At 42.3% G+C, this 25,142-nt stretch overlaps 1 protein-coding gene across 2 annotated transcripts in view; it reads left to right on the top strand.

Moving 5' to 3' along the window:
* Positions 1-23: 23 nt before the first annotated feature.
* Positions 24-25,142, top strand: part of OSBPL9 (oxysterol binding protein like 9) — a 197,765-nt gene continuing 172,646 nt past the window's right edge. For both annotated transcript variants that reach the window (XM_029618434.1, XM_029618433.1), the window contains exons 1-2: positions 24-151; positions 14,741-14,791. In XM_029618434.1, the coding sequence (XP_029474294.1) occupies positions 41-151; positions 14,741-14,791 (162 nt within the window). In that variant the 5' untranslated portion in view covers positions 24-40. The remainder of the gene's footprint in view (positions 152-14,740; positions 14,792-25,142) is intronic.

Genomic DNA, 25,142 nt, shown 5'->3' with positions numbered 1-25,142 from the left:
GAATGACGTCACACGTTTTGTTGTTAATCCCGCTCCCAATATGGCGTCAATCATGGAAGGTCCGCTGAGTAAATGGACGAATGTTATGAAGGGATGGCAGTACCGCTGGTTTGTCCTGGATTACAATGCCGGCTTGCTTTCTTATTACACGGTAAGTGTGGGAGGATAGACACCAGAAACCTAATAAACAGCATCTTTCTTACTTTTTTTCTTGGCCTATTCGTGGCTCTTGTTGCTAGGCAGGGGTGAAGGATTTTTTTTATGGTGCGGACCGCCGTGCAGGGGTGGGGCTAGTGGTTGACGAAGTGAAGATCAGCCAGTGACAAAGGGGAAGACACGAGCTGTAGCCAATCGGAAGGTGACTGGGTGAAAGTAATATACGTGTAGCGAGAAAGCCACTGCAAAAACAGGAAGGTGGATTTTCGCTGCTCACTCTTGGTTAGAAGTTGCTGCGTGCTAATGATGTTGAGTTCTGTGCTACTATGTAGCGAATCTTATTCTTGATGAAAAGTTTGGTCTGACTTACAACTTTTCAAAATCTCTGCATTGTTTTGGCTGCGGCGGGTGGGAGAGGGTAGCAAATGTTTTGCACTGTGTGTGGGGGAAAAAAGGTTTATTGTTTTGGAAGACCAAATTGTAACTCTAGTGTTTTAAAACGAACAGTTGAGTGTCATTTCCATTGCATGGTAGGTAATGCTTGACTTTTTTCTGACATTTTAAAAAATACTCCATATTTTATTTAGCTGATGTCTGCTGCTCTTTCATTGAGCGATATAAAAATTGAGTGAGTTAGTGAACTTTAAAATACTTTTTGTCCATTCATAATATGTTGGAGCTTAATAGTTTTAATTTGTTGTTGGAAGTAACTTTTTTTTTTTTGTTTGTTTTGTTGTATCACTAAAAAATAGTTATACAAAACTATGTAAAAATGCCAACAGTGTTACTTCGAGGACTGAAAAATAATGGAAACTAAAATACGGTTCTTAAATATCATTGGAGAGTGTTTATTGTTCTTTTTTGCTGTTAAGAACATCACTGTGATAGCTGTACAGAAGTAAACACAATCCATCTTTTTTGTGACGAACACAAAAGATATGGGTACTAATTTTGGGATGACCAGGCCTTGATGGAGTTTGCTGTAGTAAAGACTTTGGAGCAGATAGGATAACCACAAGAAAACAAATTCTAATAGGGGATTTTACAGAAAGGGGTATAAAATTGGGAAATAGCCTTCCAAGGGTCTCATCCTGTAAGAATGGGAAGAAAAGTCCAGATGCTAACTAAAAAAATGTGAAAAGGAAGATGTAACTCCACATTATCGATTGGAAAGTGCCTGTAATTATCCCTTCTTTACTAGTAATATTGCCCCCAGCCTGTTCATTAAGAAGGTGATTGTAACAGGAAAGCTCCTGGAGTAGGTTTACTCTCATGCTACAAAAAGAATTCAAGAGAGAAGCAAGAAAGGGCCATTCCCTATTCAAAAATACCCAGTAGCCAAACAAGCCGATTCAGTAAAAGTTGTGGGTGAATGCACAGGCCACTCTCTTGTGCGGTGATTCAGAGGGGAAGAAGATGTAACTCCAGCGGAGCACACTGTCCTGTATTGGCCCGACAAGGAGGAAACAAACGATTAAGATTGCTTCATTTCATATCTTATAACAATCTTCACATTTAACCAATTGATCCAGACTGATGATTCAAACAAAATTCTCTGCTGCAGAAAAATGTCTGATACCTTTCTAATAAATAATAAAAGGCTAGGAGGACTTCTTTTTTTTCTGAAAGACCATTCTTGGGGGGGGGGGGGGTGACACGTCTGTTCATTTAATGTAGATAAACTGGTTACTGTGCTGTGAAAACTTTGTTTTTATATGATGTTACTAGGGGTTGTGCCCCTGTTTGCTTGCCAACCTAGCCAATGGACTTTCCACTCTAGGTCTCTTGTCTGTATCTTAAGTGGAAAATGCAAGGATTGGCTGGGTGCGGAAAGTGACTTTAATGAAAGGATGGGTGGGGCAAGAGCTAGAGATTTCTCAATTTAGCCCCTCCTTTTTTTCCCTCTTGACCGGTAAGGGAACCTCCCAAAAGAAGAAAAAGTGTTAACTACATCAAATAGTGTGTTTTTTATGACTCCATGACTTAGATGTGTACATTATCGGTGTTTTGTACTTGCTCTGTTGGGGGTGGAGGAAAGGGGAGCTAGGTGTCTGTGTGTGTGTGAAAGTGGGAGAAGAGAGTGGGGTGTATGTGTGTGGGGGAGCATGTGCACTTTTTGTTCTCCTTGCATACTCCGTTCCTCCCCACCTGAGAGGGATGGTGTATGTATTGTTGGAATGGAGTGGATGTGAGTGGTATTGGGAGGTGTGTATGTGAGGGAAGGGTAGAACCTAATCCCATTTTTTGCCCACCAACCCTCGCTCTTCTCCTCTGTACAAGTGTGGGGATGGAAGTGTATACTCTTTCTCCTGCTCCCCTTCCCCCCCTTGCTATTTTCCCCTTCTTCTCCCATGTACTTGTGTGCGATAGGGGTGCATTTTTGTGTTGTGAGAATGAGGGTATGTTTGGAAGAAGCACTCTTACTCCCTTGAAGTCTCCATAGATTCCCCTTCACTGTGTGTGTGGGGAAGGGAGGATGTGTGTTATGGGCTGGTGTACATATCAAGGGTGAGTGAGCTGGGTGGGGGTATGCAAATGTTCACGCTCCCCTTCACATTCTTCACTTTGCTTTCTCTCTACTCTCCCTCCACGCATCTCTTCCCTTATGCATGTGTATGTGTGGGATGACATGGCAGGGGAAGAGTTCTGTGTATGCATTATGGGATTGGTGTGTGTGTATCAGGGAGTGACTGAGGGTATTGTGTGGAGCTCTCTGGGAGTGACTGGGGTATGTTTGTAGGTGGTGTCAGACTGGGATTAGGGGTATGTGTTCGTTATTGGTAAGTGACCAGAGGTGGGGGTTTGTGTACATGGGAGATACTGTCAGGGTGGGGTGGCTGGGGCTTTGGTGTGTGGACATTTGGTGAGTGTCTGGGGGTGGAGGGTGTGTGTATGGGGAATGACTGTGTGTGGAGGGGTTGGGGGTTTGTATAGGAGGAGTGCTGGGAGTGGAGAGCATTGAAGTGTGGTTGGGGGTGTACTGTGTGTGTAGGGGAGTGACTAGAGATGTGTGCATGTGGGAGACGTTGGGGAGTGGCTGAGGGTATGGTGTATGGAGGTACCAAAGTGACAGGGGGTGTGGGGTTTTTGGGGAGTGACTGGGAATGAGGGTGCTACAGGGAATGCTTGGGGGCTGCAGATGGTGTGGAGCAGGGAGGGACGGGGATGCATCAGGAAGTGATGTGAGCTGGATTTGCGAGTGGGAGATCGAAGGAGAGTGACTGGGGGTGAGGTGTATCAAAGTATGACTGGGGGGTGCTGGTGGGGGGTCATTGGGGAATAACTGGGGGTAGAGCAGTGTCAGGGTGTGACGTGCGTGGGGACAGAGGTTGTGTTGTGCACTTCTCCCTTGTGCTATCCACTTTCTCCCATGTTCTTTCACCTCCTGTGTATGGGTGTGAAGACAGGGGGTTTAGGTGGGTGCTGTATGTTAGGAAGTGGGTAAGCTGTGTATTTAAAAATCTTATATACCACTTCTTTTCATGATTCAGATTCGGTGCAGTTTACAATGAAAGCATAAAATTGGAGACTTAGAACAGCAGCCAGAGGCGATGTGACATTGTGATCTCTGAGGTCTGTGCACTAAGAAAAAATAAAAATTCACTTTTTTTTTCTTTAGGCGTGGTTGCTCTGTGTGTGCAAGGCTTTAGCATAGAAATCCCCGAACTGATTCTATATGTGGTACTGGAAGTGGTCTTGGGGTAGCTAGAGAACAGATTCAGGCTGGACTTTGGCAGAAAGTTTGCATAAACTTTTATTAGTGACAGGAAAACAAAAGCAGCACTACTAATCTTTGCAGTTCAGCAACACAAAGTTAGTAGTCCAGCTTACAGTTCAGCAGTGTTTTCTCTCTAGGCTTCCTGCTCTCCCCTAAGCCTCCTGGGGCTGGCTACTTATACACTTTCAGGGAGCTCTGTCTGAACAAGGGTTCCCTGCTGTCTTAAGGTGGACTGGGCCAGATCTCAGGGGAAGAGCACTCCCTTCCTGCCCAACCCCCTTCACTCTTGTATATAGGTGTGTATAGAGATGGAGGCTAAGTGGGGTGAGGGTATGTTTGTGTGTTTCATTATGTGCATGGGGGAGAGGGATATGGATGTTGGGAGAAATCTTTGCATGTTCTCCTCAGCACCTCCTCCCGCTCCTTTCACTCTCCCGTTCTCCCCCCCCTTTACTCTCCCATTTCTCCCCCACCACCAACTACAATCCTCCTCCCAGCCCCCCTTTTTCTCCCACGTCTACTCTGGCCCTCCTGCCTTTTCACTCCACCACCTTGTCCCCTCCCACCACTGGCTCAGAGGTCATCTCCCAGCAGCCTTTCTGCTCCACTCCTTTCTCTTGTGCTGCTGGTGCCTCGTTTTATTTTTGCTTTTACTGCTGGCAGGGCCTGGGAATCCCCAGCAGCTGTTACCTCCACATCTGCTGCTGTTCTCACTAGCCCCGTGATTCGGATGTTGGTGCTCCTCCCTCCTGCTCTGGGTGATGTCATGATGTTGCCCATGCAGATTTGCGACACGGTGATTACCTGAAGCCCCAGTAATATTATAGTGTAGAGTGAGAATTGATCTTGATAATTTTGTTTCTTCCCCTTGTTTGGCTACACTCTCATTCAGAGCTGCTCTTATTAACAGATTCCTTAACTTTCTAGCGCTACACTATTTCTTCATACCATCCTATATGATTATGTCCACTGTGTTAAGTAAAAGCGGAGAAGCTGTGGCAGCAAAATCATCACTTTAGACGCTACTCCTAGTCTCAGACCCTACTGTATTGCCTACCTGATTTTGATCTTCCATAGAAACTTTGGGTTCTTATGAATTGTTTCTGGTCTGGCATTTCAACATCTGTGGGGGGTCTTGTGGATCCCCAGGTTCCAGCTCCAATTCATTTGAAACTATGATCCATATTGAAGAAGGCTTCAGAAGCTTCACTGAGCCACTAATCAGGCTATTGCTTGGCTGGATGACTGTGCCATGATAGATAAATTGTATAAATCAACTAGAAACTGATAAGTTGGTAAAAATGCAAATACAGTTTAAGGATTGAAGAGGCGAGACCACTTAGAACTTCTGAGAAGGTCATGGATTATCTGTGTAAAACAGAGGAGTAGAAGGAATTGTCCTCCCAAAGAACTTTAATTCATGGCTGAAAAATTGTTGCAGGATACATTGGTAATTGGGGGGGGGGTATCTGTGAAGGAGAACATTTATGACTTTCCAAGACAGGCACTGTGGCCCATGCCCTACTTATCAAAAGTGGAAGTGTCCAAATATTCTCAAAAACTAATGAACTTGTGGAAGAGTATACAGGAGAAACCCCCTCAAAAAGGACTGGATTCAGAGAACTGGCCTAGTCCTCCTTAAGCTTAAGACAGCAAGCAATCCTGGTCTAGGCAGAGCTCCCTGAAGGTGTATAACTAGCCAGCCCCAGGAGGGAATAGGAGACCCAGCCGAGAGAAGGAAGCCTTGAGAGAAAACACTACTGAATTGTAAGTTGTACTACTACCTTTGTGGTGTTGAATTGCAAAGAGTAGCAGAGCTGCTTTTGTTTGTTTGTTTTCTTGTCACTAACAAAGAAGTCTATGCAAGATTTCTGCCAGCCTGAATCTGTTTTATGGCTAACCCAAGACCACTCATGGTGCTATATATGGTATCAGTTTAGGGATTTCTATGCTAAATCCTTACACACGCAGAGAAACTATGCCAAAAGAATAAAAAAAGGGGGGGACATCTTTTTTTCTTGCATGGGCCTCTGAGATCACAATGGCACATCGCCTCTGGTCGCTGTTCTAATGATCCAGTCAAATGCATTTGAATACTGTGTGAACGGATATTTTTACTGCAGCTGTCAAAAACATGTCCTGGTTCCTGCAACTATGATCTCAGATTGCCTAATTTAGCAAAATGTTGCACAGCCGGGGACTAATGGAGCAGAGACTTATAATCAGGAGTGTTTGTGTATCAGGAGTAAAGTGAAGCTCATAGAGCTTGTAGGAGGGCCTTTTATATTTTTTCCTGACCTGGGACTTAATTACAATTTTGGAGTGGAGGAGTAGTCTAGTGGTGATTTATAAAACCGCTATATCTACTTCTAAGCGGTGAACAACAAAACACTCAATAAAATGAATTATTGTATATGGATATGCTTATGTATGTAAACATTTCACATTAAAACAAAATCAATAAACAATTAAAAATGTAAATACTTTATCTAACAGAATAACACCTGGATGCATAGACTCAAGAACACACTCATATGCAAGCAAGAATAAATGAGCTTTCAATTTCCAGAATCTCAATGTGGTTTCAGCCCGTAACTCAAAAGGAAGGGCATTCCACCATCCAGGGCCCATAATACAAAAGAAACTGGACCCAGGACCCTAAGTGAAGGGATATCAAGTAAAATGTGGGATTCAGATCTCAAAGAATGTCTCTGATGATAGAAATTCAAAACAGATGAAATACATTTTAGTGCTAAACCATGCAGAGCTTTAACTACCTTTGAACATATTCCTGTATTTAATTGAAAGTCAGTGCAGGTGTAATGTGCAACCACAAAGTTTATACCTGTAACCAGGGGAGCTGTGACTTCTGTGCACTGTCTATAATGCCTACTTGCTTGATTGTGACAATCCTGTATGTAAACCACTGCAGTAGTCTGTTGTAGAAATGACTAATGCATGAATTATGGTTCTAAAATTTGATTTGGACAAAACAGGCTTTATCTGCTCGAAGCATTTTTAACTTAGAGCATGATCTCTTTTCTACATTGCTGATTTGTGGGATAAAAGACAAAAGATGCATCCTGGATTATTCCCACATTGTGTCTGATTTACAACGTGCATTGGAGTCCCTTCAAAAAGGAAAGTTCCTGGAGCTTGTGCGAGGGGGAAGGTATAGCAAAATAAAGGACCTCAGTTTTATGTACTTTTTAATATGAAGCGATTCTCACATAACCATGTTTTAACAGACTGAAAACACGAAACCACCTTCCACAGTGACTCGTCAATCGAGGAAGAAACTGGCACCAAAAATTGGAGATCATTAGCCATGTGCGTGTGTTCGATCGTTCCATTCATTTTGGCGGTACACACGCTTCCCAAATGGATGACATGTGCATATGTAGGCAGCTGTAGACGTACGCGCCGGCTGTCAATCTGTTAGATATGCGTGTACTGCTGAAATTTGTTGACCTCTGAGAATATAAAACTATATTTTTTTTTGCATCTGACCCAGATAGGAAGGATTCAAATCACTGCAGAATAACAGCCGAGATCCCAAACTGCTTCAAGTGCCGCACCGATAAGACATGGTCAACCATATCAAATGCAGAGCCAAGTCAATCAGAATGAAAAAGGAACCAGTTCTTATATCAAATTCCTTCTGAACTTGATCAGTTAACACTGAAACTTTTATCCTTGTGATTTGACCCAAAACTGAATTGATATTCATCAAGGAGAGAATTATCAGCCAAATAATGAGACAGCTTTATAAGAACAGTCTTTTTTTTTTTTTTTTTTCTAGAATTTTAGCAAGAAAAGGGAGATTATTTTATTTTTATGTATTAGCTTTTATATATCTACATTCGTGGGTACATCATACCAGTTTACAATATAACTGAAGGAGGAAATTACAAAAAACCAGGGTGGGAGGAGAGGGAGCACATAGGAAGAGAGAAGGGACAAGAGAAGAGAGGGAAAAACAGGAAGAGAAAAGGAACGGTACCTAATGGGAAACATAATAAGTAGTAGAGATGCGATTCACATCGTTAATTTTTTTTTCGTGCGGCCCGATCGTGGTTTTGTTTATCGGCTGCGCCCGAGCCGATAAAACCACGACGGCCCACTCTCGGGCCGTCGGCTGCCACTAATAAAAATGGCGCAGATGTCCCTTTGCCCTTACCATGTGACAGGGTATCTGTGCCATTGGCCGGCCCCTGTCACATGGTAGGAAAACTGGATGGCCTGTGCCATTTTTAAAGAACCACAGCACCAAACAGTGGTCCCACTGATTCTGGTAACTGAGAGACAACAGTCTGAATTTTATCAATAAAAAATTGACCAATAGTATTTGGACTTAAAGGTAATCTTTGCATATTCAGATTTAAATGAGATGTCAAAGAATGGACAAAAAAAAAAGTTCCTTAGACTCATTAGGAGCAGCCTGAATTAGTTTTGAATAATATATTAAACCAGTGGGCTTTGAATCAGGGTTCAAATCCTGCTGCTGCTACTGGTGACCTTGGCAAGTCATTTCACGCTCTATTGCTTGAGGTGCAAATTCAAATTGTGAGCCTTCTGGGGACAGGGAAATACCTACAGTACTTGCATGTAATCTGCTTTGTTGATGGGCCTGAAAAGCAGAATATAAATCAAATTATATTATGAGATTTAGACAAACTTAAATATTCTCTGGTTTGTGGTTTTATGGGGTTAGCTCCATTGATTAAGATTTTTGCTTTGTATGTTCTTTTTTTTTTTTTCTACAACTAACCTTGAAATAATATTGCCCAGCTTTTACTTCCCCGAAGGAGATGCATTTGCAAGTGTAACTGTGGCATAGAAATGCTGTTTTTCTTTTCTTCCCTTGCATCTGATCAGGTCGCCACTCTGTTGCCTTCGGGTTTTGTGTTGCCTCTCTTCAGAGGCTGAGAGGACTTTGTCAGCAAATTCCATTTCTGCTTTCTGGCAGGTTTGTAAAGTCTGCTTGTGATGGGATAACTATTAGCAAACTGCAGAGAGAATTCACTTGGCAGTTAGAATAAACACAATCCCTCTTTGTACTAATTTTTATTCTTTTCTACGAAGATGTTGGAGTTCAGTTTTTGAAAGTTGCTCCTACCACTGTGACGCTCAGTGAATCGGGAAATAGCTGTAAATTCTCATCAGAACCCCAGGGTTGGCATTACTCTGTCTGTGCTGTATTCAGACTTTAAATATAGCAAAAGTTCTTAATTTGTTAAAAAAAAAAAAAGACTTTGTTATCAAAAAATAAGTTAAAATAAAATACAAGAAATAAAGTATAGTGTGGTAGATGAGAGAATAGATATAAGGGGAAAGAATAGAGCTGAAGACCAAGTCTGTTGCTAACTTGGACAGTAAGGGCCGGATTTTAAAAGGGTTATGCGCGTAACCCTTAAAAAAAAAACAAAAAACAAAACAACAAAAACCAAAAACCCCTGTGTGCGCCGAGCCTATTTTGCATAGGCTCGGTGGCATGCATAAGTCCCGGGGCTTGCAAAAAGGGGTGTCGGGGGCGTGGCCAGGGGGCATGGTGTCTACTTGGGGGTGTGGCAGTGTCCCCACACAGCGGCCTGTGTCGGGGCCTGGCGCGCGTAAGTTACGACTGCCCGGAGGCAGGCGTATCTTCCCGGATAAAGGTTAGTAGGGGGATTTAGGTAGGGCTGGGGGGTGGGTTAGATAGGGGGAGGCAGAGGGAACAGGCAGCGCGCACAGGGCTTGGCGCGTGAAAGGTGCACAAATGTGCACCCCCTTGCCCGTGCCAACCCCGGATTCCAAAAGATACGCACGGCTACGCGCGTATCTATTGAAATCCGGCGTACTTTTGTTTGCGCGCGCGTAGATTTATAAAATCTACCCCTAAGGGTGATATCTGTCATCCCCTATCTGCGTAATTGCAGTCTGTAGTGACATAGCTGAGAGTACCCAGCATCCAGAATGCAGGGATCATGGATGGCAAGGTGGGGGGTTGCATGTATCACGCACAGTTAAGAACAAGAAAATATATGGCATTCGCAGATCAAATGAAAATCAGACCAGGACCAGGCACTCATACAGTTTCCAACAACTGAAATGTCAGAGGGATTAATAAAGCTTGTTAACCTTTTGTGTGTCTGGTCTGTTTTCATCTGATTTAAGATCAGCCATCAGGCACTCAATTTCCAAATCCCATTTTTATAGCCTGCAGTTTACAGTAGAATTTCCCATTTTGTGCTGCGTGCCGACACAAGACTGAATATTGTTTTTGCTGGAGAGAGCTAAGAAAGCTTCCTGTTTATGTTCTTAATAGGACTAGTTTAGCATCATTAACTGAGGTAGTTGTGGTTTGAATGGTAGTTTCTGAGCTGGCAAATTATACAGAAACAGCAAAGTACATACTATTTTAGTTAAGCAGACTCTGGGGCATAAGCACAACCATCCAAGATGCAAAACTCATTTTAGCATAACCTCTGCAGTTTCCAGTACCTTTTGTGTGTAAAATGCTTCTATAGGTTTTTCTGTAGTAATCAAAATAACAAACTTGTGGCCAGATTCATTAAAAGTACATCATTACCAAAATCAAGTGTATCTTTATTAAAATTAATTACTAATGTTGTAGCTCTGTGCAATGTACAAATAACACTACACACGATTACAAACAAACATAAGAGCTCGCACATAAATATGTCTACTAAAGAAATAATTTTGTTGGCATTATCAGAGGGTAGAAAAAGAGGCTAATTGTTCAGATAACTTCAGAAGTAAGCCAGCCTGGAAAAAAAGCGGCTTTGAGCATGGACCTAAATGTCTTCACAGAGTCCGATTGATGCAGTACTTCTGGAAGCGAGTTCCATAATGTGGGAGCTGCAACTGAAAAGGCCCAGTCTCTTGTGTCAGTAAGATGAGCTTGTTTTGCAGACCCAATGCCACGTAAACCTCTTTTTTTGAGGACCTGAGAGTCTGAGTTGGAAAGAGCATTGGAGCAGGGAGATGCCACACCATTAACCAGTTTACAGAAGATCATGCTGAGGTTATATTGACTTCAGTAGTGGATGGTAAGCACAGGTGCAATATGTTCTCTATGGCTTTTACCAGATATTAATCGAGCAGCTGAGTACTGAAGTCATTGCAATGGCGTAGAACGGACCCAGGTATCACAATAGTTTTAGTGGCAGAATGGATGCTTGAACAATTAAATGGAAGTCAGGTTGATCTAGTACAAGTTTCCACCTACAGAGAACTCATTAACCTTCTTGGCACATTCTGCCTTTCTCATACTCTTCTTCTTGGGGCCAGGACTCTACTACATGCTTCACTTTTGATTTTTTTTTCTGCTACTTTGAAATTGAAATAAGTTCTCCCTCTTACCTTCTTTTTCATGGCCTTCCTGGGTCCTCTCTCCTACCCCTCCTATTCCTTTTGCTCCCTCCTTTTATAGCTCCTTCTGGACACTTGATCCCAGCTTTGGCCACTGGTGGGAGTCTTCAAGAGAAAATTGGCATGGGGCGTGCAAGCTGCTGCCCGTTCACATGCTCAGCAGCAGCCCTGTCCTGCTCAGGGTTTCCGTGGTACCAGGGAGAGGGACCTCCACAGGGTCTGGGTGCATGCCAGTTTTCAGGGCTGGTGCTGATTGGTTCGTATTGCTGAAGGATAGCAGGGAAGGTGGATGAGGCTTTGGGTGCTTAAGTGACACTTCGGCAGTGTGCGTGAGCGAGCTGCTGTGTATTTATAGGAGAATGTTTGGCTAGGTGTGCATATGAGAAAGCCAGAGCAATTTTCTACTTTTTATTTATTTTTTTAATTTATTCTTTTAGTTTTTCCAATATTTGACTATTAAACGTCAATGAAAAAGATATTAGCAAAAAACAAAGACAAAATAGAGTGAGAATCTTAAATTAAATATACATTCTAACCAAACTCTCTGGTTAATTTGTCCTAGTATAACATTAAATATCTGTACCCTGATCATAGATTAACATGAAGTATACAATACTTAATATCCTTTTTGCTATGTAATATGGGGGGGAATCTAATTCAAAGGAGCTCTCCTGAGGCATATAATAAAGAAATAAGGAGGGTAGCCCGTACTTATTTATTGCGATGACCCCTTAGCTTGTGGTGGTCTCTATTAAAGCTTTTGCATCTAGAAAAGACTTAAGATCAGAAGGTTCATAGTATGTATGTATGTGTATATATATATATACACTTTCATAATGCACTTACAGGGATATCTTACAGTAATCTGTGCACTAACTTGTCTTGCTTGTGGCACAAGACTTAGAAATTATTTCCTTTTCTGCTGTGTACATTTAACTACATCTGGGAATAACCATATTTTTTTGACCGTAATATACCTCCTGCCTAATACGCAGAAACAATTTAAGAACTAAATCTCTATCAGAGGGGAATATAAACTTCACAAGCAATGTTCCACGTTTTACTACTTGTTCATCTCCAGATGGTTGTTCCAGCAAAGCGGGTAAGTTCAGTGGCTGAGGTTCTGCTTCACCGTTGCGTTCCCGAGATGGGGGTTCGTCTTCTTTATTAAAAGCTTTTTTATTAATAGCTTCCGGCTCTATTTTAGATATTGTAGATATTTTCTAAACTGTTTATGTGGAGTGACATATTGAATTGGGGGAAAATTCAGAACCCTCAGGTTCAAATACCTGATCTACTTTTTATGCATGTTGTATTTGCTTTGGTGGGTAAGAATTGAATTTTCCCGCAGATAAGCAGGCTGAATTAGCCATGCTGTCTGGGACGGCCAAGGCAGAAGAAGAAAGAAGTCCCCCAGACAGCATGGCTAATTCAGCCTGCTATCTACAGAAAACACTGTTTATGGTAAGCAAACTTGCTTTTAGTTGAAATTATTATATTTTTATAATAGAAGCTAGCATCAAGCAGACACATCATTCCCATTAAAAGCTGAATGGTATGGTAAGACTATGGATGTACTCATTTAGTTTTTTGTTTAACATAGGTGAAAGCAGGTCAAAACGCATGTCAAGGCAATCTGTGAAGTAAGGCCCAATAGGTGGTATTGCAGGAGTTTAAAAAAAAAAAAAAAAGCACATAGGAATTTGGTATTTAAAGTGACTAGGTGGAATATGTGAAATTAGGGATGCAAGGGTTAGTATTTAAAGTGGCAAGGAGCAGTGTTTCTGCACAGCAAAACCAGTCTTCTAAGGGCCAGCACATGTATCTTGATAGGCGGGTTCTGTTCACATTTCTGGACTGTAGGCTGCATCAGAGAACCAGGTTTTAGTGTTTTCTGAAAACTAGCAGGCTAGGCTAGGTTTTTAGTCTGACCAGTGGTAGGGAGTTGTTTGTTGTTGGCACTGATCTTGAGAGAGTTTTTTTCTTTCTGGTACTTGAAGTGCAACTCTTGTGTGTTGGCACAACTTAGGTGGGCTTGTAGCTTTGATTTTTGTATTTTTGCCTGTGCTTATGTTACTTCAAAACTAAGTCATCCAGAGTTTTCATCTGCCTCACTCTGTATCTGAAAGGTTGTATGTGGCCCTTCTGATTTAAAAAAAAAAAAAAAATTTTTTTCTATATTAAATCCGATATTTTCCTGATCTGAGCAAATCTGAAGTGGTGCTCGTGGCCATTGAACGTGACGGTGTGATTGATAGACAGATTCTGCCATTCCCAGCATTTGGCGAGTTTCTTTTCTCTGTGTAGTTGCTTGTTTGTATTTTTACTGCTGCTTTCTGTGTGTATATACCGGATCTCAGTTCTGGCGGTCTGAAAGAAAGCCAACCGGTTCCTAATCCCTCCAAGCCTGAGCCTTCAGAATGGTTGCACCCCTAAAGCAGAAAAGTCCCAACGAGTTTCTTTTTTGTTTGCACTTTCCTGTTGCTTCTGTTCACACTAATGGCATTCTGTTGGGTTTTGTCAGCTCGTATAAAATATTGGTTCACTTGCAGCCGATACAATAAAGATGTGCGGGAAAACGGACGCTCAGTGATGAGTGCCCGCTTTCCTAATGCGGCACAGCCGCCTCTCCTGGGTGCGCGATACAATATTTAAATGAGGGGCCATGCTAAAAATATTAAAATAAATAAAATAAAGGTGCTAGGGACAATTGCACGCCCCTAGCGCCTCCTTGGCAGCAGACGCCCAGGAGAGGTGCCTGTTGGCGTATTAGGAAAATGGATGCTTAGTTTTACGAGCGTCGTTTTCCTAACCCATGCCCTAACCTGACCGCGGAACACTTTTTATTTTTTCTTTTAACCTTTTGGTTCCTCTGACTTAATATCACCACGATATTAAGTTAGAAAAGCAGTATTTTGTGCTTTTTTTTTTTTTTCTGTACACTTTTTTGGGCTGCTCAGAAATTAACACCGGCTCTAGGGCAGGTGTTAATTTGAGTGTAAAAATGTGTGGATCTGGCACACAGTTTATGTATTTTGTATTTGGGGCGAATAACTAATAGCCTCATCAACATGTATTTGCACGTGATGAGGGGCTGCTCGCGCGTTTGGATGCGCTAAATCCCTTCTGCTTTAAGCAGTGCTGAGCGCACTGCAGTGTATGGGCCTGTTGGAATGCAGCGGTGGATGTTGGTATGCAGCGGTGGATTTGGTTTTCTGGGAGCCTGGGCTTTGGGGGTGCAGCAGCTTTGACAATTGAAGTAAGACTGCAAAAGGCGATAACTTGCAGGCTTTGTTGGCTAATTATTTGGCTCTTGACTGCTGACTCTGGATCATCTGGTTAGTAAGTATGGTGCTCCTCATTAATTTTAAGTACCATTCTAAATTATATTAAACTCTGCTCGTACCTGTAAGCCTGGTTACATGCTTTACGTGTACTAGTTAGCACTTTGCAACTAAATTATAGCAAATTTTGGTTTTCTTTTTCTTTCAGTCGAAGGATAAAATGATGAGAGGTTCCCGAAGAGGATGTGTCAGACTTCGGGTAAGTATTTATTTAATTTTATTCTTTTTATGATTTGAAAGTAAAGGCAACATTTAACAAGGAAAGGTAGTTTGCTTTCTATTTTTTTGGACTGCTGAAAGAAGTGACTTGAACAGTTGACTTTTTTTTGGCAGCATAATTTAATCTATTTCCCCCATCAAAGCACGGTGTAAGGGTGATGGATTCCTGCAGTACTTCCATTGGATATGGTGGCGCATGCTTTGGAAACCTTGCAGTGAGACAATGAGGGTCAAGGTAGAAATTTAGGTAGGGTCTACCTTATTGTACTGAGTAGGAAAAACTAGAAAGACCTGGTGGTCATTACTTGTCAGTTTCTATTACAAGCCTATTCCATCTGTGCTGCAATCTATCTAAAAACTGAGGAAAAATCTTAGTTCTGTCTTCAAAGGCATTGCAGCAATATACATCAGGGAATAATTATTAAAGGGGCTCTTGGAATTATGTTAGCCCTAGTTATATGTGATATTTTTGTCTCCTTGATAATGTTGTGATTTAATGTATTGGTTAGGGGGCTGCCCCATGGTGTGCTGGTGAATTCATCTCTTGTAACCGGTGATCTTTTCTTAAACTGCCCTAATGGCTGTTAGTAGAATCTCACATTATGCACAGGGCATGGTTGCTGAGTTAGGCGAGTCAAACCTTACTAATTGAAATAGTTTGCTCTGCCTCCCCTACGAGGGGTTGCTAAGGGTTCTGCCATTTTTGTTCCGAGCATGCTGCTGTCTTTGTGGGTGTAAGACTCAGTCTTGTGAGAGCACCCGTAGAGGATCCAGCTTCCCTGTAGAGCAAATTGAGGCTCCAGGGAGGACTCTGCCATCCAGTCCTGGAATCCCTCTCCATAGAGGCTCTTTTGTGAGCACCACAAGTTCATCTAGCGTGAGTTTCTGATTATGTGAACAGTATGCTGGTTGGGAAGATTAAATGCACCGAAATCAGGTTTCACCATCTTAAGGTGCAGCACCAGTTCAAGATCTTCCTGCTTTCTGGGATTTATTGAATCATGTCAAATGTGTATAAAAAAGATAAACAAGATGGTTGGACTTGATCGGAGTGGCTCCATGTTTCATGTGGAGTGCAGAGGGACTGATAGGGCAGCCCTCCAGTACTCCCTCCTATGGGAGACAGGGTGGGTGTGGGTTGCAGTCATGTGAGGTAAACATATGATTTTATGAATTAAAGAAGTATCACCTGCTCAGAATATACCCAGAAAAGTTAAAATGCCTGTCTTCACCCCCTCAGAGGGAGTCCCTGAGCTTGTACTCTTCTCCCCCCCCCCCTTTTGCTGAGGGAGGGGGGTGTATACCAGCCTGGGAAATCATCACTGGCCAGCATAAAGAATTGCGCTTTTGCTGGTCACAGGGAAGAGGGGGTTATGGATCATAAGGAATGCTCTTCAGCAAAGTGATTTGCATATGGTGTTCTCTCCCATATTAATGATCCCTATCATTTCTGAATTATAATAATCCAAACGCCATCAAAAGGGGAACATGACTAGAATGTTTTATAATGTGAATTGATAGTATTATATTCCTCCTTTTTATCTGTTTATTCTTGGTTTCTTTTTCATTTTGAGAACTGGGCTTCTGGATGTGTATGTATAGTTGGTTTCTAGTGTGGATTTTGAAGGAGACGGAGCAAGGTAAAGTGGACCGAGATGGGGGGGGGGGGGGGGGGAGAAGGGTATGTGGGAGTTATGGAAGATGGACAGCGTAGTGAAGGAGTTAGGGGAAAAGTGATATAAGAAGGTGCAGGTATTAGAAATAAATAGGAGTACTTGTGGAGGGCACTCGAGTAAGTTCGCATGATGTCGTGCATGCACTGCCTCCATTGTATGCAAATCTATATCAAACATATTCAGTGTGGATATCCTGAAAACCAGACTGACTAAGGGGTGTACGGCAGGAGCGGCTTTAGAAACACTGATCTAATGAGCGCGAGAAGAGTGCAGAAAGTATCTGGTCTCTTTGAAATTGCATCAAGACTTTCTTCCCTGGCAGTAGGCACCTGCAGGCTCTCATGGCTGTGAGCTTGTAGATGCAGGGTTGGTTTTTTTTTTACCTTTGGGCAGCTGCCCTGGAGCCCACACAGGGCACTTCTCCCATGATTAGATTGGCAAGTGCTGTGAATCTCAAGCAGCAGAGAAGAGCCCCCTTCCTTCCCAGGAGGGGTGTGGGTAAATCTGGAGCGGAGTTCAGCACTCCCTAATTCAACTGCTTCACTGACAGGAGGGGAAGGGGTGAGGCTGAAGTAGACAATAACCAGAGCAAAGAATAGCCATTCTGCTTCCTTATCCAGCCCCTTACTCTTGTCACACCTCCAGTTTCTATCTGCAGGGTGGCGTAGACGACAAAGCAAACACTTAACTTTTTCTCTGCATATTTCTCTTTCTAATTGGTGATCACTTTCTGTATTGGGGGATGGATCTGTCTGTGTGTCCTGTGTGACACCGAGGTGTTTTCTCTGTGGATATCTGTAGCAGTATGGTTATTCTATTTTCCCAATAGGAGGTTATTTATTCATCAGCTTGGTGTAAAATTAGCAGTGCTGCCATTTCATATAGAGTTTTTTTTTCTTTTCTGTTTGCGTCTTGGGAATTAGTGCTGTTTTGGTATGGCAGGTTTGCTGTGTAACTTCTGAGTGACCTTTTTTGGAAGGGTTTTGTTACTTTGTGAATTATTTGGTCAGGTATTGTGGGGAGCTGGTCACTATTACCAAGGTAAAAATATAAATGTTTCAGAAAGTGTTACTGTACCTGATGGATGCCATCTGTGAATTTGGGGGTAGACTAAACCCCCCCCCCCCCAAGGAACACATAAATGTGTACATTTTTTAAAATATTGATAGTCCATTGGCTGAAGATATTATCTGATCTAAACTTTCCCCTTACTACTCACCACAGGAAAATAAACAATTTTTGTAATTTACTGTTTCAAAAATACAAATCAAAATGTATTAAACTAGGAGTTTGTTTCTATACCCTACACTTTTATCTTGAAAGAACAATTATAGAAATATTCTAAAAATAATTAACAAAAAAAAAAAACCCAACCCTAAAAGGTCTTAATTGCATAAGTCTTCAAACCCAGGATAGCTCCTGTTCAGAAAATTGGCTTAACTAATTGGCGCCGACATGTGTCCAATCACAGTAATAAAGCTGATTTGAATACTTGTGGATGAAGAATTGACCTGTTTCTGCTGAATGAAGTTAATTTGAAGCAGAGGTTAAATCCATGCCAAAAAAGGAGCTGCTAAAAGAACTCTGGGGTAACCTTATTCAGAGGTATAGATTAGGGGAAGACTTTAAGAAAGTGTGAATATCTTTTGGGGTCTCCGTCTGGTCCATCATTGTAAAGTGAAAACAGTTTGGCATGACCAAGATACTGCGGTGATCAGGCTGTCCCTCCATAGTCGGTAGTCACGGCTTAAGAAAATCATTGTGAAGCCTACAATTAATTTAAAAGAGCAGCAGAGGTCTTTGGCTGAGATTACTTCAGAAACATGGCCTGTATGGGAGCATGACAAGAAGGAAGCCGCTGCTGAAGCAAAATCATATGATGTGCCGCATAGCATTTCCAAAGAAACAGGAGACTCTGCATATAGGAGAATGTTTTGTAGTCTGAGACCAAAGTGAAACTTTTTGGTTTCAATGAAAAGTGATGTTTTGTTTTCTGCCAAACATAGCATATCACCCTGTTAACACCATCCCTGCAGTAAAACATGGTAATGGCAGCGTTGTTTATACTGTGGCTGTTACCTTGCAGAAATAAGCACGCACACAGAGAGATTCTGGCAAATAAGTATAATGAAAAATCCGGTGATTACAAGTATGCAATACAACAACAATGTGTACTGATAAGCAGCAGCATTGTGAGTTTATATAGGACCACTAGTGTTTGGTCAGATATATGTAAACTTTAACCCCACATAAACTAACAGCAGTAATGAAACCCAGAGCAAATACTTCCCAGAATCCTAAGCAATATAACCAGTAATGTAATAGCAAAGCAGCAGATAATCTTGTCCTAGCCAGTAGCTAAATATGTTTATGGTAGCATACAAAAACAAAAAGATAGCAATGAAATATATGCAGGACCATTTATGAGAATGGCCCTAGAGAGAGGATATATACAGGAGACACTTCTCTGATCAATTATCCACCGAAACCATCAGTAATGTTTCTGGAAAAAGTGCTCTCAGTGGGGGATAGTCAATGCACTGGATACAGGGGTCATCTTGAACAGGTCTCGTGGTCATTGTTCAAGCTGTGCCAACTGTGTGTTCCGGTCTAAAAAGCATAAAAAGGAGATGACAGTATCTGGCTTGACACAGGTGTAGTCTTATTCTTTGTTCTTTGCTACTCAGAGCTACCAAGCCACCACCCCAACCAGAAAATACAGGGAGAGGGGAGAATAAGACATGGGTCCAGCAACTACTTGCTAGAAGTCATGTACATATTTCTAACATTTTCCTTGCTAATACAGAAAAAATAGTTCCTCATTCTGAACTACAGGAGCCACTTCCTCTTTTTTTGAACCATGGTGTCTCTTAAAATTTAAGCAAAGCTTTTTCCTTCTAAAATATATTAGAGTGAAAATAAGAGCTGTTCTGTCATTTAGCTATAATATTTCAAGGCAGTCTCTTATCACTAAGCCACAGAGTTTCTTCCTACCTTTCTGGGCTTGCATTCCTTAGGCAAAGTAGTTTCTCATTCTCACATTTGCAACAGGGGGGCTTAATTGAAACTTAGTTTCTCTGAAGGAACATGGTTTCCCCCACTAATTGCCTGCATATCTGTTCTAAGTCCACAATGGTGGCAGATCTGCCATTTCTGATCGAGTTAGGTCTCCATGTCTGTACTCTTTTCTCATTGTAGGGAAAAAACTGTCCCTCTTGCACGACACCAAATTTCTTCATATCCTCTTCCCCTAAGATTATGTTGTGAGGATGCTTTGCAGCAGCAGGGACAGGGATACTTAAGAAGATCAAGAGAAACATGGATGATGCAATCTGAAGGAAAATCTCTTCTAGTATGTCATAGACCTGGGACTGTGGAGAGGATTCACCTTTCAGCAGGACAATGAGCATAAGCAGAAAGCAAAAACTGTGGAGTGGCTCAGCAAGAAGAAAGTGAATGTCCTCAAATGGCCCAGTTAAAGCCCAGTCCTGACTCCAAAAAAAAACTTATGGCAATACTTTAGGCTCAGCTTTAGACTGCTGACTAGTCAATTTGAAAGACCTTGAACTCTTGTGCCAAGAAGAATGAGCAAAACCTGCACCATCCCACTGTGACAAGTTGAGACACTCTGACCCTAATCGGCTAGTGGCTATTTTTACTGCAAAATGGGTTTCCACCAAGTATTAATTAAAGGGGTGTGAAGACTTATGTAATCACGATTTTTTTTTTTTTTTTTTTTTTTGTTTTACTGATCTATACAACATATTCTACATCTTCAACATGAAGGAACAATTATAGAAAGATTCCAAAATTAAGGTGAAAAAACCTTCCTACTTAATGCATTTGATTGGTATTTTTATTATTATTTTTTAGAATTCAAAATGTGAAAGATACACGGGTTTGAGAACTTTTTTTATAAGGTGCTCCCGCCTCCCTTCTGGAGTTGGCTTCTGGGTAAATCTATTTATAAATTGTGGAGGCCTGCTCAGCAGTGGCTATGTGGGAACCCCATGCATGTCCAGAAAAACAGCTTAGACCTTGTAGTCAGCTGTACAAATGCTCCATATTGGTGCCATTGAATGATGTGACCTACTTGTGTAGCTGATTATCGTGTTGTCCCAGAGAACACATGTAATGGGTAAGCAACTTGATTTTCTTTTGTTACAGCAGAATTTTGAAATTGTCTTAATAAATTAAAATGTATCTATAGGAATGAAGATTATTGTTGTAGTCATAGATAAATATGGATAGAAATTTGTCTCTAAAAACAAGACTTTTAATCCTTCCATTTACATATTTAATATTGAGGTTGATTGATTTTCACTGTTACTGTCTGTTGGCACTCTGAAGTCCCTTTATGAAAATGTATTAAATCCATGTGGTCTCAGAAGCTGAATAAGATGGAAGACCTTGAAATAATACAAGAAGTAGTGTGTTGGTAACCCTGTAAGGGCACTTTTGCAGTAGTGAACCAGTGCCTCTGGAGTTAGGATGCAGTGTGTGTGCTAACAAGGATAGCGTGCAGGATCTTAAATCCTGTGTAGATTTTTTTTTTGCCTTTTTCCCTATTTCATCCTCCGTCTTCAAACCCCCCTTTCCAAGATGACATGCTTGGACAGTTTTAGGGGAACCCTTAACTAACCCAAGGCAGGAGGCGCCTATCCTCTGAGGTGACCCCTTAGCACTGCTCGTTGGGTGGCGGGAGCTGCCCTGGGAGTAGCAGCATTCTCTTCTCTCTTTCTTTGCCTGACTGCCCTGATGGATGAGGGATTAAAACCTGGCTCTTCAGACTTTAGTGCTACAGCCTGAGCCACAGGATCAGCCACTGTCTTCACATATTTCCTTGGAAATGCCACTGCACTTACTTCAAAGGAGGGTGTGTTAATTCTTGGTGCTAGCTAAATGTTAGTCTAGGCTGCATAATATAACACCTGATGGGGGCAATTCTGTAGGAAGAACTGAAGAAGGTTTAGAGAAAAAAATGCACCAGTCTGTTGTATAGATTCAGTATAGCTAGTATTAACGAGGTTTGTGCATACTGATTTTGTTGTCTTATCTCCGTGAGAACACACATGCTGTACTGGGTCAGACCAAAGGTCCATTAAGTCCAACATAGTGTTTCTCCGAGAACAAGCAGGCTGGTAGTCCTCACAAATGGGTAACATCGTCGGATGGATCTCAAATAATTTCAAACATGTCCTACTGAGCATGTGCAGCTGTAGTTCTCACCCTGCCCCCTAGGCAGAGTCCCTTAGTCTCTTTTTGTCTGCAGAGCCGTGTGGTTGCAGGAGCGGTGTGGTCACAGTATTCAGCTTTGCTCTCTACTCGGTTTAGATGTGATTTTTTTTTTTCTGGAGCTGCAGCTGTTTTTCTTTTCCTTTCCTTACTGCAGCTTTTTCTTATCCTGGCAGTGTTTTTCGCTCCTTCTGGACAGGGGGGTGGGGTGGGGAGAGAAAAGCTAGGGCATTCGTGGTATATCTTAGTGTCTACCTGCAGGAAACGGTACACCACCTTTTCTCTGTCCTTTTGCCAAGTTCTGGCCAGAATTGCCTTTAGCTTTTCATACATCACTGGGTTGACCAAAGTGCCTTCCTGCTCACTTGAGCTATCCTGTGAACAGGATGGATAGGCCTACCCTTTCAGGGTGAGTGTGGGTGAGCTTCAATCCTAGCTTAACTCCCTGTTCGGGAATTTTTGGGCTAGCAGTCCCATTCAGAGATTGCTTTGCATCCTCTCACATTCTTGACGTCTGTCCTGGGTTGTCTGATATGTTGGCAAGTAAGGTCAGCCAGAGTCTTAGCCACTGTTGTCACTTCTCCTGTCCGTTGTGCCTCTTGGCCAGTCATTGGGCGTGCTTCTGCAAAGGCGTTCTGTCCTTCAGATGTTAGTGGTCCGAAGCTTCTTTCTGATCCCAGTGGGGTTTTTTCAGGTGTCTTGTGATACTGAAGGAAACTGTGTGGATTTCATCAGAGTTCTGCTCTTGGTTGATTCTGTAGGTCTTTTCCTGTATCCAGAAGGAACGAGACCCACCTTGCAGTCGGGGTTTGCTGTTCCAAACCCTGGCTGTAATGTATTACAGTGAGGCAAAGTGTGCTTCTCGCTGAACTTGGCATCATGCCCTGCTACGCATTGGGGTATTTGTGCCTCAGTCTGTTCTATGATTGGTTTTTTTTTTTGTAGAATCAAACTCTTTTCCTGCTTAGACCCATTTTTGGGTCTGCTGCCTCACAAGCAAATGGGAGAAAGGTAATGCTTTTAGCACTGTGGCGTTCCCCTCTTTGTCCTGCTCAGGCAGCCTTTAGCTGGGGATTCACCCATGTGTGAGGACCACCATCCTGCTTATCATTGGAGAAAGCAGAGTTGCTTACCTGTATCAGGTGTTCTCAGAGGACAGCAGGATGGTTAGTCCTCTCGAAACCCACCCATCTCCCCTGGGAGTTGGTTTCTCCATTTATTAGCTATATCATAGACTGAGGGACTCTGCCTAGGGGGCAGGGGGATAACTACAACTGCACATGCTCAGTAGGACATGCTGAAAGCTCTAGAATTCTTTAAGATCAAAATTCCATGCCGGGCTCTATCCAATGATGTCACTCATGTGGGAGGACTACCAGCCTGCTGTCCTCTGAGAACACCTATTACAGGCTTTCTAACTGTGGCTATCTATAGTTCTGTGGCTAGAACTATCCTTTACACTTTCATTTACTTTTTGGTAAAAGTGGAATAGGAAGATGTAAGCAGGATAAAACACAGCTTACACATTTACTCAGTGAGCTGGTGGTCAGGTCATATGCAGGGAGAAAAGAACCTGATCTGAATAATTCGCTTTCATAGCGATCTGAGTTTCAGAAAGTAATACAGGATAGAACCAGAAATGTTAGCTGTAGTGGCCTGAAAAAACCTGGCAGCTTAAGCTTTTAATAATTAAAAATAAAAATGCAGAATTGCAAAAACTCAAGGGAGCAATATGGCATGGGGTAAATTTGTTCTGTGCACAGAACAGGACTGGGATATGGGGGTCATCAAAGCTGATAATGTACCCAAAACAGGTAAATAAGTCAATAGCAAAAGCCAGAAAGATGTTTGGGTGTGTAGGCAGAGAAATAGCAGGAAAAAGGTGATATACAGGTATTGTAAATCTCTGGTGAGACCTCATCTGGAATGCTATGTTTAGCTCTGGAAGCTGCACCTTGAAATGGATATAAACAAGATAGTCAATCTTCATCATAAAGCATATGGGGACAGACTTAAACATCTAAGTACATATACCCTGAAGGGAAAGGGTCGATATGATAGACAGCCGGGTTTTATGCATGCAAATGGCTGTATTGAAAGAGCCCAGGCCTGAGCATGTGTAGAAGTACACTCATACTTTTATGTGAATATAGCAGAGGTGTATTGGAAGAGGAGCTGGGGCAGAGTAAATAAATAAGTGCATACTTTTTAAAACTTAAAGTATGTGCTCATGTGTACAAGCATAAGTTACGCCTTCCTAAGAGGACATGTGAATGTGTGCGTGTACTTTCTCACTTACCAGCAAATGTTCAAAGCCAACTTACACGTCCAGGTTCACTTTGAAAATCCTTGGTAAAATCTGCATAGATAGTGTGTACAAGTTTTGATTGCTTTATGGGCCATCTGAAAATGACCCTCCCTTAGTTCATAGCAATGTCATCGAGGCTCTGGCAACCTGATAACTACGTAGTTAGAAATCTCTGACTGACTAGGTCGTTTTCTGTTTAGATTGGGGCTTAGATCGGGGGGGTGACCCAACTCCTGTCCTCGAGCCACAAACTGGCCTGGCTTTCAGGAAATTCACAATGACTACACATGATATACTTGTACACAATGGAGTCAGTGCAAGCAGACTTAGAGTATCTCTTACATATTCTTCATGCATTATTTTGAAAAACCAGGCCAGTTTGTGGGTCTTGAGGACAAGAGGTGGCCACTCTTGGTTTAGATAAAGCACAGCACATAACTTGCAACCTTGCATGTCTGTCTATTAGCATCTGATGAAACACAAGCATGGAAAGGAAAAGTTTGCATTCAAGCATAACACATGCCTTTAGCATCACTAGTGAACAAAATTAAGAACAAAAGAAATTGCCATGCTGGGTCAGACCAAGAGTCCATTAAGCCCAGCATCCTGTTTCCAACAGAGGCCAAACCAGGCCACAAGAACCTGGCAAGTACCCAAACACTAAGAAGATCCCATGCTACTGATGCAATTAATAGCAGTGGCTATTCCCTAACAGGCCGATTCAGTAAAGTCCGTGGAAGAGCAGACGAACGCCCGCTCTCCCAGCGCGCGCACCGGCCACTCGCCGGTGCGCGCGATTCTGTATTTAAATTAGGTGGTGTAGTAGAAACGGGCAAAAGGAGGCGCTAGGGACACTAGCGCGTCCCTAGCGCCTCCTTTTGGCCCAGAGCGGTGGCTGTCAGCGGGTTTGACAGCAGACGCTCAATTTTGTTGGCGTCTGTTCTCGAGCCCCCTGACAGCCATAGGCTCGGAAACCGGACACCGGCAAAATTGAGCATCCGGTTTTCGGCCCGACAGCTGCCGGCCCATTTAAAATTTTTTTTTTTTTAAACTTTTTTTACACTTCGGGACCTCCAACTTAATATCACCATGATATTAAGTCAGAGGGTGCA

The sequence above is a fragment of the Rhinatrema bivittatum genome, chromosome 10, assembly GCF_901001135.1.
Source record: "Rhinatrema bivittatum chromosome 10, aRhiBiv1.1, whole genome shotgun sequence".
Taxonomy (NCBI): domain Eukaryota; kingdom Metazoa; phylum Chordata; class Amphibia; order Gymnophiona; family Rhinatrematidae; genus Rhinatrema; species Rhinatrema bivittatum.
The sequence above is the reverse complement of the archived record's forward strand: the minus strand, read 5'-3'. Positions and strand labels throughout refer to the sequence as shown.